Source organism: Molossus molossus, unplaced genomic scaffold (genome assembly GCF_014108415.1).
Source record: "Molossus molossus isolate mMolMol1 unplaced genomic scaffold, mMolMol1.p scaffold_m16_p_15, whole genome shotgun sequence".
NCBI classification, from domain to species: domain Eukaryota; kingdom Metazoa; phylum Chordata; class Mammalia; order Chiroptera; family Molossidae; genus Molossus; species Molossus molossus.
Genome location: NW_023425350.1, coordinates 73,302,979 through 73,316,948, shown reverse-complemented (window position 1 = coordinate 73,316,948; position 13,970 = coordinate 73,302,979). Strand labels below are relative to the sequence as shown.

The window sequence follows — 13,970 nt, the reverse complement described above, 5'->3', positions numbered from 1 at the left end:
AATCAGCCATGACTTTCCTATTTTTTTTTCTGTTACCACAATTCTTCACTCATTCAGAACAGAACTTCAGACATGTTCATTCACCCCTCCTTTGTGCGCGAATCAAATCTTGTCAAGTTTTCCTCAACAGCATCCTAGCTTAGTCCCTCAATGCCTCTTGCATGGACTATTGCAACAGCCTTCTAAAGAATACATGGTTTTTCCCTCTGCCAGTTCTCTGGTTATATAAGATAACATATAAGGACTACGTAGAATAATATAAAATTGTTACCAGGTTAAAATTATAAAAATGTGGCTTTGGTCATATTTCTTCTGCTTAAAAGAACAATAAACTGTCCACTGCTTATAAAGCAAACTACAAACCCTTTGTAAGGCCCAGTGAACAGCCTCCACATATTGTCCAGAAGCTGGTAAATGACACTGGCTCACAGGCCAAATCCAGCCTGTCTCCTGGTTTATAGGTCTATAAGAGGATAATGTTTTTATATTTTTAAATAATTGAAAAAAATCAAAAGAAGAAAATTCTTCATAACGGGAAAAATAATATGAAATTCAAATTTGTGTCCATAAATAAAGTTGTATTGTAACAGACTAAACATATGCATTTGTATATTGTCTATGGATGCTTTCACACCACAAAAACAGAGCTGAAACACTGTGACAGAGATCACATGGCCTGCGGAGCCCAAGGTATTCATTATCTGGGCCTTCACAGAAAAGTTTGCAGACTCCTGCTCTAGGCCAATCTACCTCTTAAGCCTCAGCTTCCCCTTCCTCCACTGTCACACAACTTTCATTGCAGTCTTTAACTGATCCACTTATCTCTTGATTTTCCTGCCTTCATCTTTTGCTTCACATCATTCCCTTTAGTCTGGAATGTTCCTTCTTATCCCTTTCAAGATAATAGAAACCCCATTCATCCATGCCTCAGGACAAACTCTACATCATCTAGCAAAGATTTCCTTGATCGCTAAAAAGAAAAATACCTACTTATTTTATTTTTGCAACATCATCTAGACTACTTATGCTAAGATAACAAAAAGAATAACCAAAAACTATATACTTTATCTCCCCAACTAGATCGCAAACATAGAAAATACTATCTGCAAATGTTTTTAAACTGTGTTCCATGGCACTCTGTGGCCTAATGAAGCAGTGGGGTGGATCACAACAGCTTCTCACTGTCTTACACTTCAAATCTCAATATAAAATCGTCTGAAGAGAAGGAATATGGAAACAATTTGAAAATCACTAACTTATACTATACGCAAGTCGGTGTAGGATTTTTCAAGGCTGAGGTTTCAGTAAAATAATCTCATACTTTACACTAACGCACATAGTTTTGTTATTAAAGGACTTTACTGCCCCTTAGCAGTCCTGGTCCTACAATCATGTATATGTACATTGACTCAGGTTTCATGGCACAAACACAGATACCAGGGAATTCTAATCAAAGCAAAGCAATCACCCCACATATTTAGAAGTGGTAGCTGCTATTTAAACTGCTCAAACTAAAAATAAGAAAGCTGTCCAGCCGGTGTGGCTCAGTGGTTGAGCGTCGGCCCATGCATCAAGAGGTTGCCAGTTTGATTCCCAGTCAGGGCACATGCCCAGGTTGGGGGCCCAATCCCCAGTAGGGGGCATGTAGGAGGCAGCCAATCGATGTTCTCTCTCATTGGTGTTTCTATCTCTCTCTCCCTCTCCCTTCTTCTCTCTCTAAAATCAATAAAAGAAAAACAATAAGAAAGCTAATTATAGAAGAGAATAGTCCTGGCTGGTTTGGCTCAGCAGTTAGAGCATCGGCCTGTGGACCAGAGAGTCCCAGGCTTGGTTCCTGCTTAGGGCATGTATCTCGGTTATAGTTTGTCCCCAGCTCTGGTTGGGGTCGTGTGGGTGGCAACCACTTTATGTGTCTCTCTCACATTGATGTTTCTCTCTCTCTCTCTTCCTCACACTCTATCTGAAAAAGAAAAAAATAAATAAAAATCTTCTAAAAAAAAAAAAGAGAGAATAACATGTGTCATCCATTAAATAGCTAATATGTTTAAATTTTTAAGTATAATAAAATCTCATTAAAACACTGCTAAGGAGGAGAAGAAATTAACAAAATTGAGATTAGAGTGAGAAAGAAAACAGTACTGTGATTTAACCAAAAGTCTTCCATGCTATGATGTAGTACACACTGGGCATTTATTTTATATTAAGATATATGCTGAAACTGATCCATTTCCACATGGGCCAATTCACCTAAAACAAGCTTAGTTAAATGGCAAAGAGCAGACTCAAATAGGTGTTAGAAAATCTGGACTCTGAATCCTGCTGTTCTTGGGTAAATTAGTTAAATCTTAACAGTCCTGCCTTCTCATATATAAAATGAAGCAAACAGGCCATATAATCATGGAATCCAAAGGCACTTTAGTTATTTAAAAACAGATGACTAGCCCTGGCCGGTTTGGCTCAGCGGTTAGAGCGTCAGCCTGTGGTCCGGAGAGACCCGGGTTAAGTTCCCACTAGGGGCGCGTGCCTTGGTTGCAGTTTGTCCCCGGCCCTGGTTGGTCGTGCGGGTGGCAGCCACTCGATGTGTCCCTTTCACATCGATGTTTCTCTCTCTCTCTCCCTCCTGCTCTATCTGAACAAAAGAATAAAAAAGTGTCCTCGGGTGAGGATTAAAAAAAAACAAAAAAATAACAGATGACTAAGCTTGACTTCAAACTAAAATAAAATCCACTAAGGTAAATTTTAAATCTTCAACAACAAAAAAAGTGTCTGCATCTTATCATTTTTTTTATCTTAGACTAGTAAGGCCATCACCCTGCACAAAGTTGCTGTAATTCTTAATAAACTTTGATATTTTTAAAGGAGATTATGTGGGTAATTAATGGGGTTTAATATTTGTAGAGTAAAGAAACTATTCAGTTAACAGAGCTATTAATTTTAAGCTAAAAACAGAGATAAACTACCAGTTGATTTTATTCTCTGAAATTAAACAAATTATATGGCAGTTTCTAAAGTGATTGATAGTACATCAAAATTCAAATATTTTTGTTTACCTTGAACTAACTATACCCATCCATTTAACATTTTCCCATTTCTTATTCCCAAAACCAGACTATGTCTATGCATGTATATGCTCTTTTATTGGTATGGGAATAACATATGTGCATGTATACACATATACTGTATTGGAAATATATTTCATTAAAAATATTTTAAAAACAAAGGTAATTCCCAAATGGTAGTTAAATTGATTGGCAGATTTAAGCATACTTAAAGAATTATGTAATATCTCTAGAATCAACTGTTATTATTTACATATTTGTCTCCTTATAAACAAGTTTACCTGTTCATAAAGAAGAAAGGTCTTATCTCTCTCAGATGTAAGAACCTTGACGTTACCCTGAATTTCTGCCAAATGACGCTCATATTTTTCCAGCATGCATTTAAGTTCTTCACGGTCTCTGGTTGTCTTCAAAAGCTCTATATCACAGTTTGTACCCTACAATTATTAATGGAAAAAGTTTAAAAATCACCTCTCTCTTAAACAGTTTCATCCCAAATTGCTCTGCATTTGTCTGATTACCTCCCAACCATGGCTAATTCTGGGAATAAAGAACCAATTTCAATGATTCACTGTCCATCAAAGCGACCTCTGTCTCCCAGCCTCTTTGATATATCAATTCATGCCTATCAACCGAATTATTTCCAGAGTAGGTGAACCAGAGAATAAAGTCAGTGTTTGAGCAAGAAACTCCAAAATATTTGTAACTTTCCAAAACCTACCCGGGAAGATGGAGACGGGCGTCTTGGACTTTTAGATCTACTTCTGATCATCTTTCTCAAGTTCTGAGCTTCACTCTTGTAGTAATCTCTGCTTCTAAAGTCTTGACAAAGGAATCAAGTCTGAAAGGAGATTTATTTTGTGCTTTTTCAGTCTCTAAAATTCGTTTGCCAGGGAGAAAAAAATTAGGCCATTATTTCAAGCTAAACTACAGCATCATTTACTACATGACGTTGAACATAAACAGGATACTTAAAAAGATGTGGTGTTTTAAAAATAAATTTTAAAAATCACACTTAATAAAAGCAGTTAAGATATCTTTCTTTCCCAGCATTTCTGAATGTACTATATTTTTATTTAACTAAAAGTATCCCTAAATTTACCCAATAATTTTGAAGGAAAAATGGAAAAATGGTAAAGAAATTTCAGAGAGGCCAGAAATGTCCAAAGATCTAGTTTCCTAGAAATAAAAGTAATTTTCTTAGAAACACTTGTGTAGTATCTAAGTTTTGTTCAATAATTGTTACAGGGATAAATAAATTAAACAAATCCTGGATATTCCATACTTATATGAACTTTCATGGGCATCCCCATTCATTTTAGTATATTTAGAAGCATTTCTTTTACAACATTTATTTTACCAGGGCTATGGAGGAAATGACAGATATACTTACAGAGAAGATGTTTCAAATATTTTAAATAATAACATTAAAATGTCTAAACAGAGCAGTTTTTATTTCACATTGTTAAATAAAGGAAACATACTACTTGGAATTAAACAACAAAACTTGACTTACAGATATTTATTTTAAGAATAAAAAGTGAATGTGTTGAGAAACACATCTATTTTGAGAATTAAAGTTCTCAAAGTTATCATTTTAAATCAATTAACAGCTAAGGGAATTAATAAAATGAACCAAAAGCTCTCCCCACCTCTACGAGAGAAAGGAGTAATGAAATGGAGAAAGATGGATGGGAGCACCTCCTTCACCAAGCAGAGGACTGATTGTAGAACACAAACATTTTATATTGTTCACAAAATCATGCGAGTCAAAACATATGTACAATTTTTCATAGTTTTATTAACAAACAAAATAAAAATTATTCCTTAACATTATAGTTAAGAAAAATGTACTTACAACCCTGGCCGATTTGGCTCAGTGGTCAGAGCGTCAGCCTGTGGTCCAGAGAGACCCGGGTTCGGTTCCCACTAAGGGCATGTACCTCGGTTGCAGTTTGTCCCCGGCTCTGATTGGTCGTGCGGGTGGTAGCCACTCGATGTGTCCCTTTCACATTGATGTCTCTCTCTCTCTCTCCTTCCCCCCCCACTCTATTTGAATAAAAAAGAAAAAAAAGAAAAATGTACTTACAGATATAAGTCTTTTTATTGTATCTTCCAATACTATTATATTATTTTGCTGGCAAACGAGTTCAACCTGAAAACCAAACCAGGAAAAAATTATTTAGATTATAATGTTTAAACTGATTTAACTGGAAAAAGAATAAAAAAATGTAAGCCACTTAAAAATAAAAACATGCTGCCTGGCCGCTGTGGCTCAGTGGATTGAATATTGTACCATGCACTGAGAGGTCCCAGTTAGATTCCTGGTCAGGGCACATGCCCGATTTGTGGGCTTGATCACCAATAGGGGGCGTGCAGGAGGCAACCAATGGATGTTTCTCTCTCACACTGATATTTCTCTGTCTGAAAAATCAATAAAAACATACAAAAAACAAACAAGCATGCAGGCAGTAGATATTTTACAAAAGAGAAGAAAAGATACTCTACCTCTTTATGTTTACCTACCTTTGATGGTAAAAGAACCTAGGATGAAATATAACAGTTCCTTTTTTTTTTTTTTATCCTCACCCGAGGACATTTTTCCATTTTTTGTTCAGATGGGGGGGAGGGTAGAAACATCGACGTGAAAGGGACACATCGAGTGGCTGCCACCCGCACGACCAACCAGGGCTGGGGACAAACTGCAACTGAGGTACATGCCCTTAGTGGGAACCGAACCCGGGTCTCTCTGGACCACAGGCTGACGCTCTAACTGCTAAGCCAAACCGGCCAGGGCGTAACAGTTCCTTTAAATTATCTAATGTCTTGTATAAAATATTGATTATATTTTACCAAATTACTCCCCACAAACTGGGAAAAATGTAAAATCTAAATATAATCCTGAAGATGATAACAGGGAAGAAATAAAAAAATGACTAAGATTTTAAGTTTTCCCAAATTGCAATAGTCAGAACTGATTTTTTCCTCTGAACTCTTTTTAATAGTTTAGTTCAATCCAAACCACAAAAATTATTTATGTCAGATTTATGACATCAAGCACACTCAGTCTTATAGTATAGTTACACATATAGTTATATATTTAGTATATGACTAAATTGTATGTTCCTAGAGGCCAGTGACTATGTTTTTATGAAAAGTTGTAAAACTCTTTGTTAAAAGTTGGTGTTAATTTAATAAATTTATTTCTCAATTCATACACCTCTCCTTTGTTATTCTAAACGAAAATGTACTATATTTTAAATATATTCTACAATTATTGCACTTCATTTGTTCTTTTGACTGAAGTACTTTCTAAGATTTCTCTAGTAGCCATCTTTTATTTTTTAATTTTTTTATTCCTCACCTGAGGATACTTTTCTATTTATCATCAGATAGAGTGGGAGGGAAGAGAGAGAGACAGAGAGAAACATCAATGTGATAGAGCCACAATGACTAGTTGCCTCCCACATGACCCAACCAGGGATGGGGATGAAGCACAACTGAGGTACGTGCCCTTGACCGGAATTGAACCCGTGACTCACTGGTCTGCAGGCCGACGCTCTAACCGTTGAGCCAAACCAGCCAGGGCAGCAGTCATCTTTTTATAAAATATTAAGGAGTGTTATGGGATGAGACATAACTTATGTACAGTTTGGGTAATCTTATATATCGTTATTTGGGTAGATAGTTTTTCAATGCTTTAATTTATACTACTATGTAGACACTAAAAAATGGATATATATTGAATTATGTCTAAAGATATCCATACTAAATTAGTATAAAAACTCCACAAGGTCAAAAATTTTATTTAGTATGACACATTCTTATAAAAAATAAATTTATATACATATATCCTAGATGCAGATGGAAGAAAACTAATAATATATAACCTGAGATGGATTATGCCTAGTTATAGCAAGGTATGATTATAGTAGATGTAATTTTATATAGACTGAAATTTTTAATAATAGATATATATTACTTTACATATAAAAACATAATGCTGATACCACTCTTAAAAAACAACATTATAACTGGCCCAAATGAAAAGATGCTAACCCAGTGTATTCATTTATTTGATAATTGTTTAGTGAGGACCTACTATGTGCCTAACTTTGTGTTATATACTAGGTATAGCAGTGAATAAAACAGACAAAAACCTCTGCCCTCATGGAGCTGACATTCTAGTTGAAAAGAGAAAAACAAAAAAAATTAGGTATAATATATGTCAGATAGTAATTCTGTCATTCAAAAAATATGTACTGAGCACTCACATTTGTTCTAGGCGCTTGATATATAAAAATAGTGGACAAAATACATCAAGGTCCCTGCCTTTGTGGATCTTATATTCCAGCTGGGGAGACAATAAAAAATAAACCTAACAAATAAATTATATAGTACAATAGAAAAAAGAGCATTGTTAAGAATATTGGGGTTGTTTATAAAGGAACAAGTTAGAATTTTAAATCGAGTGACTAGGGAAGTCCTCATTGAAAGAAGCCCTCTGAGCAAAAACTTAGAGGAGGAAGGGAGTCAAGCTTATAAAAAACTCGGAAAACACTCCAGGCAGAAGATACTGCCGAAAGCAAAGGTCCTAAAGCAAAAGATATCTGCTAAATTCCAAAGAACAGTAAGGAGGCTAGTGAGGCTGGAGCATACTGAGAGAGGGATAAAATAGGAAGAAAGTGCTACAGAGAAAAATAAAGCAGAAAAAAAAGAGAGGAAGTAGTGTGTGTATATGTGTATGTGTATGTGTGTGTGTGGAGGGAGGGAGTTTAAACTCAAATAAGCTTCACCTTTGTCTTCCACATGGTAGGTTTTGAAATATTTTTCATTGACCGACTCACATTAAAAAGGTAACAGTAATGACAGGAGTTATCAGAGTTCCAGTCTAGTAATGACCCCTATGTGAATTAAAAATATAAATTATATGAAAAAACTAGTAAAGGTGAAATTGCAATTCTGCTTCTTCATATTTCAAAACATTGTGTTCAATTATCTGGGAAACACTGTTTTAAGACATGAATGATAAACAACTCAAAATGAAAAGATAAAAGGAGGCATATAGTTGTGGCAGTTTTAAAATGTCCACAAATTCTGATATTCCTTCCTTCAAAAAATGGAACTTAACTACCCTCTACTTAAGTGTGGGCTACACTTAATGACTCATATCTAATGAATAGGATGTGGTGGTATATAACTTTTGAGACTGTATTATAACAGGCATTACAGATTCCTCCTTGCTTTCTTTCTTGAATCACTGACTTGGAGACAAGCCAGCTGCTGTAAAGAATGTATCAAATAACATGGGGGAGAGGTCCACCTGGCAAGAAACTGAGGCTTCCTGCCAAAAGCCAACAGCCATCTGAGTAAGCCATCTTAAAAGCAAATCTTCCAGTACCAAACAATGACTGCAGCCTAGCCACCATCTTGATTAAAATTCCTAAGAAACTATGAACCAGAACTACAATCAAAACTGTGAGATATAAATGTCTGTCATCTAAATTTTTTTCCCTTTATTGATTTTAGAAAGAGAAGAAGAGAGAGAGAGAGATAAAAGTATCGATGAGAGAGAACATCAACTGGCCACCTCCTGCATGCTGCTCACTGGGGATCAGGCCCTGGACATGTGTCCTGACCAGGAATTGAACCAGCAATCTCTTGGTGCATGGATCGACACTCAACTGCTCAGCCACACCAGCCGGACTAAATGTTTGTCATTTAAAGCCACTAAGGTTTAGGGATAATTTGTTACATAACAATAGATAATATAATAGCAAATACTCAAAGCATTTTTTGTTGCTGTTGTTAATTCTCACCCGAAGATATTTTTCCATTGATTTTTTTGATAGAGTGGAAGGGAGGAAGGAAGAGAGAGAGAAACATCAATGTAGAGAAACACACTGAATGGTTCCCTCCCGCACGACCCCAAATGAGGCCAGGGATTGACCCTGCAACCCAGGTACATGCCCTTGACCAGAAATCGAACCTGTGACCATTTGGTCCACAGGCCAATGCTCTAACTGCTGAACCAAACCAGACAGGGCAACATTTTTATGAAATAAATTATGGAAGAAGATAAAATAAAATAAAATAAACTTTTGAAAAAATAAAATAAAAAGCATACTTTTAAGAAATGACTAAAAGTAGATTCCAAGATGGCTGCAGAACAGGTGTAAGCTACACTCACATGCTCTAAGCCCCACACCAGATTTTCAGCTAAATCATAGAGGCTGGATAACCAAATTAAGTCTAGCTGAACTGAAAATATTATAACCAAAGATTTACAGAATAAGCCACATAGAGACTGGTAACTGCAGACACACAGAAAGAGCTAGCCTCCACACCCAGGTGTGGTGGCTGGGAAGCCAGAGGAAATATTGCAGCTGTGAAACTCCTGCCCCCTAGGAACATGGGGTCTCAACCCCACACAAGGGTCCCCAACCCAGAGCAACAGAGATGGGAGAAAGAGCCAAGATAGCATCTGGTAGTGAAAATCAATGGGAATTCAGTCTGCCTGGGAGACCCAGATGCAACCTTCCCAGGGACCAGCACTCCTATTGCTACAGCACCAGCCTAGGTAGTGTACTGCCTGGTCCCAGGGCTAGGCCATTCTGCCATACTCAGGTCCTCCAGAGTAAATTTTGGGGCCCTCTTTTTCTGGGGAGGTTCTTGGCAGAGACTCAGTGACTAAAATGTGCTGCTTTGGAAAGAGGGCTGGTCTCCCCCACCTCAAACTCATAGCTAGTGTTCTTCCTCCCCCATGTTGAATCACCCAGCGGGCCCTGTCCTGCTGAGTTCACCTGCACAGGAAAACCACAGTGCCACACAGAGCTGGGACTTTCAGAACATGTTCCTGGGGAAGCTTTTGTCCAGGAACCAGACAGGCAGGTGCTGGGGTGTGTGACTACATTGCCAAAATGTGGGGGCACTTGTAGCTCAGTCCACAATACCCCCAGCAGGGGAAGAAATACCCATCCTCCTACAGGCTGCACACACCAGCCCCAACAGGAGACTGTTTGGATCAGCCCTGCCAAGCTCTGGATACCCCACCACTGGTCTGTTTCACCGGGGAAGGGAGAGGAGCTCAGAATTGGGATATTCCAAGTGAGAGTCCCTTGGAGGCTATTGTCTGGGACCAGGATGACATGCTAACCACATCCTGTGGTCTGTGCTGGCATTACCCCCAAGGGGAGACTCTTCTGATCTGTCCCCCTGAGCCCAAGGCAGCTGATCTTGCTCCTGTAGACGGGATAGCTTGCTACACCCAATCTGAACCTGCAGTGTACCCCTCCTGGGCAACTAGAGTTGAAAACTCTGGCAGAGACTGAGTGGTTTAGCTCTGGAGCAGGGGCCATTTTCCCCTCATTAAGTGCCTGACCATGTGACCCCCAAGTAGGGGTCCCACTAGCCCTATCCTCCAGACTCCAGTTGTCCCACCACACCAAGCTTGCAAGCTGTGGAAGGGCTGTGGTTTGTAGCCTGCCTGGGCCCACACTACAGTCTTTCTTTGGATGGCTCTGGGGGAAGACCAGGCAACTTCAGGAGGAGTGGAAGGAGCTGATAGGTTGAGGTAGACTTCAAGAAGCCTTGAGCCTTTTACAGATCTGCCCCCAGCTTTGAGTTAGAGGAAGCCAACTCTTACATACAGATTGCCTCTCAAATGCACACCCAGGGCCAGTAATGCAGCTACAAACAGTGAACAGGATGGTACCTCAAGACAAGTAACTCAAGGCCAGTTATACCCAATGTCTGACATTGACCTGTACCTAAACCCCGCCCAAGTGGATCCAGAACCAACACAACCCGTGGTGGGTTTTAGACCTCACAAGAGCTCAACACAACTAGCCACACAAGCAGCACACACAAAGCAGGATTCTGGCAGGCACCAGACCATGATAGGAACAACTCTGCCCTGGGAGGTACACCCCTGCACAGCATCTCATACAAGATGATCGAGGTTTACCCTTATAGTCAGCCAGCCAGAAGGGTTATCTACTCACAAAGGGGCTAACAATAGTCAAGACTCAACTACAACAGCAGAGTGCACATAACCCACAAGAAACACACCTAGAGCCTGGAGCTCAAGTGATATGAAAGAGTGTGGCAATGAGCCCAACAAGACACCACCATAAAGCCATCATAACAAGTTTAGGACTCATAGCAGATCTACCTAATACACAAAGACAAAAAGGAGAGATAAAGAGATAAGCCCCAAATGAAAGAGCAAGAGAAATCACCAGAGAAGAATCAAATGAAATGGAAGCAACCAAAACACCAGTTGCAGAATTTAAAACATGGTTATAAGGATACACAAGGACCTTAGAGGAAGAATGGATGATCTTGGTGAGAACTTAGAGATAGTAAGCATTAAAGGGAACATAGAAACCATAAAAATGAACCAGTTAGAAATGAATAATAAAATACTTGAAATGAAGAATACATTGGAAGGAGTTAACAGCATATTAGATGAAGCAGAGGATTAAATCAATGATTTAGAGGGCAAGGTAATAGTTAGCACCCAAGCAGAACATCAAAAAAAAAAAAAAAAAAAAAGAGAGAGAGAGAGAATTTTTTAAAAATGAGGAAAATCTAAGGGACTTCTGGGACAACGTCAAGCGTGACAATATCCACATCATATGGGTACCAGAGGGAGAAGAGAGTGAACAATGGATAGAGAACCTGTTTGAAGAAATAATGGCTGAAAACTTCCTTAACCTCGGGAAGAAGAGTCATGCAAGTTCAGGAAACACAGAAAGTCAATCAAGATGACCCAAAGAGACCCAAACCAAGATACATCATAATTAAAATGGCAAAGATAAAAAGAGAATCTTAAAGGCAACAAGAGAAAGATAGTTACCTACAAGGGAGTTCCCATAAGGCTGTCAGCTGATTTCTCAACAGAAACACTTCATTCAGGCCAAAAGGCACTAGCATGAAATATTCAAAGTGATGAAAAGTGACTTGCAACAAAATCTACTCTATCCAGCAAGTCTATCATAAAATTGAAGATGAAATAAAGAGGTTCCCAGATTAAGAAAATAAAAAAATGTAAAGGAACTCATTACCCCTAAACCAGTGTTGCAAGAAATGTTAAAGGGCCTACTTTAAGAAGAAGAAACAGAGAAAGAGAAGAACATAGGCATACAGTATAAAATGGCAATAAACAAGTATCTATCAATAATAACCTTCAATGTAAATGGATTAAATGTGCCAATCAAAAGACATGGGTAGCTGAATGGATAAGGAAACATGACCCATATATATGCTGTCTACAGGAGACCCACACTAGAACAAAAGATACACAAAGACTGAAAGTGAAGAGATGGAAAAAAAAAATCCATGCCAATGGGGAAAAAAAAGATGCTTGTGTAGCAATACTTACATCTGACAAAATAGACTTCCAAACAAAGGCCATAACAAGAGACAAAGAAGGTCACTACATAATACTAAAAGAATCACTCCAATAAGAGGATATAACTCTTGTAAACATATGTGTACTCAACATAGAAGCACCTAAATATATAAAGAAAATCTTGATGGACATTAAGGGAGAGATCGACAGCAATACAGTCATAGTAAGGGATTTTAACACCCCATTGTTATCAATAGATAGATCTTCTAGACAAAAATTTTAACAAGAAAACAGTGACCTTAAATGTTACACTGAATCAGATGGATTTAATGGATATTTACAGAACATTTTATCCCAAAACAGCAGAATATACATTATTCTCAAATGCACATGGAACATTCTCAAAGACAGACCATGTAAGGACACAAAATAAGTCTTAACAAATTCAAGAAGACCGAATCATATCAAGCATCTTCTCAGATTACAATGGCATGAAACTAGAAACCAACTACAATTAAAAAACTGAGAAACATTTAAACACACAGAGGGTAAATAGCATGTAATTAAAAAAATAAATGGGTTAACAATGAGATCAAGGAAGAAATAAAAAAATTACCTGGAAACAAATTAAAATGAACATATAACACAAAATCTGTGGGACACAGCAAAAGCAGTCCTGAGATAGAAGTTCATAGCATTACAGGCCTACTTCAAGAAAGAAGAAAAATCTCAAATAAACAATCTAACCTAAAAGAGCTGGAAAATGAACAACAAAAAACCCCACAAAGTACAAGGAAGGCAATACTAAAGATCAGAGCAGAAATAAATGACATGGAGACTGACAAAAAAATACAAAAGATCAATGAAACCAAGAGCTGGTTCTTTGAAAAGATAAACATGATTGACAAAACTTTAACCAGACTCATCAAGAAAAAAAGAGAGAGGACCCAAATAAATCACAAATGAAAGAGAAAAAGTAATAACTGACATCACATAACTACAAAAGACTGTAAGAAAATACTATGAATAACCATATGCCAACAAATTGGACAATTGGGTGAAATAGATAAATTCCTAGAAAGATACAGTCTTCCAAAACTGAATTAGGAAGAATCTGAAAACCTGAATAGACCAATTATAACTAATGAAATTGAAGCAGTAATAAAAAATCTCTCGCCCTGGCCGGTTTGGCTCAGCGGTTAGAGCGTCAGCCTGCGGTCCACAGAGACCCGGGTTCGGTTCCCGCTAAGGGCACGTACCTTGACTGCAGTTTGTCCCCGGCCCTGGTTGGGTCGTGTGGGTGGTGGCCACTCGATGTGTCCCTTTCACATCGATGTTTCTCTCTTCCTCTCTCTCCTTCCCACTCTATCTGAGTAAAAAATGGAAAAATGTCCTCGGATGAGGATAAAAAAAAAAAAAAAAATCTCTCAGCAAACAAAAGTACTGGACCGGATGGCTTCACAGATGATTTTACCAAACATTCAAAAAAAACTAACACCTATCCTTCTCAAACTATTCCAAAAAATTCAAGAATGGGGAAGACACTCAAGCTCTTT

The 13,970-nt window shown here is 38.0% G+C and overlaps 1 protein-coding gene across 1 annotated transcript in view; it reads right to left on the bottom strand.

Moving 5' to 3' along the window:
- The window catches only part of LOC118630594 (testis-specific gene 10 protein), a 69,680-nt gene extending 65,806 nt beyond the window's left edge, over positions 1-3,874 (bottom strand). The window contains exons 1-2 of the mRNA XM_036262450.1: positions 3,781-3,874; positions 3,341-3,496 (exon numbers count right to left, since the gene is read on the bottom strand). Coding sequence (XP_036118343.1) covers positions 3,341-3,496; positions 3,781-3,831 — 207 coding nt within the window. The 5' untranslated portion in view covers positions 3,832-3,874. The remainder of the gene's footprint in view (positions 1-3,340; positions 3,497-3,780) is intronic.
- Positions 3,875-13,970: the final 10,096 nt, after the last annotated feature.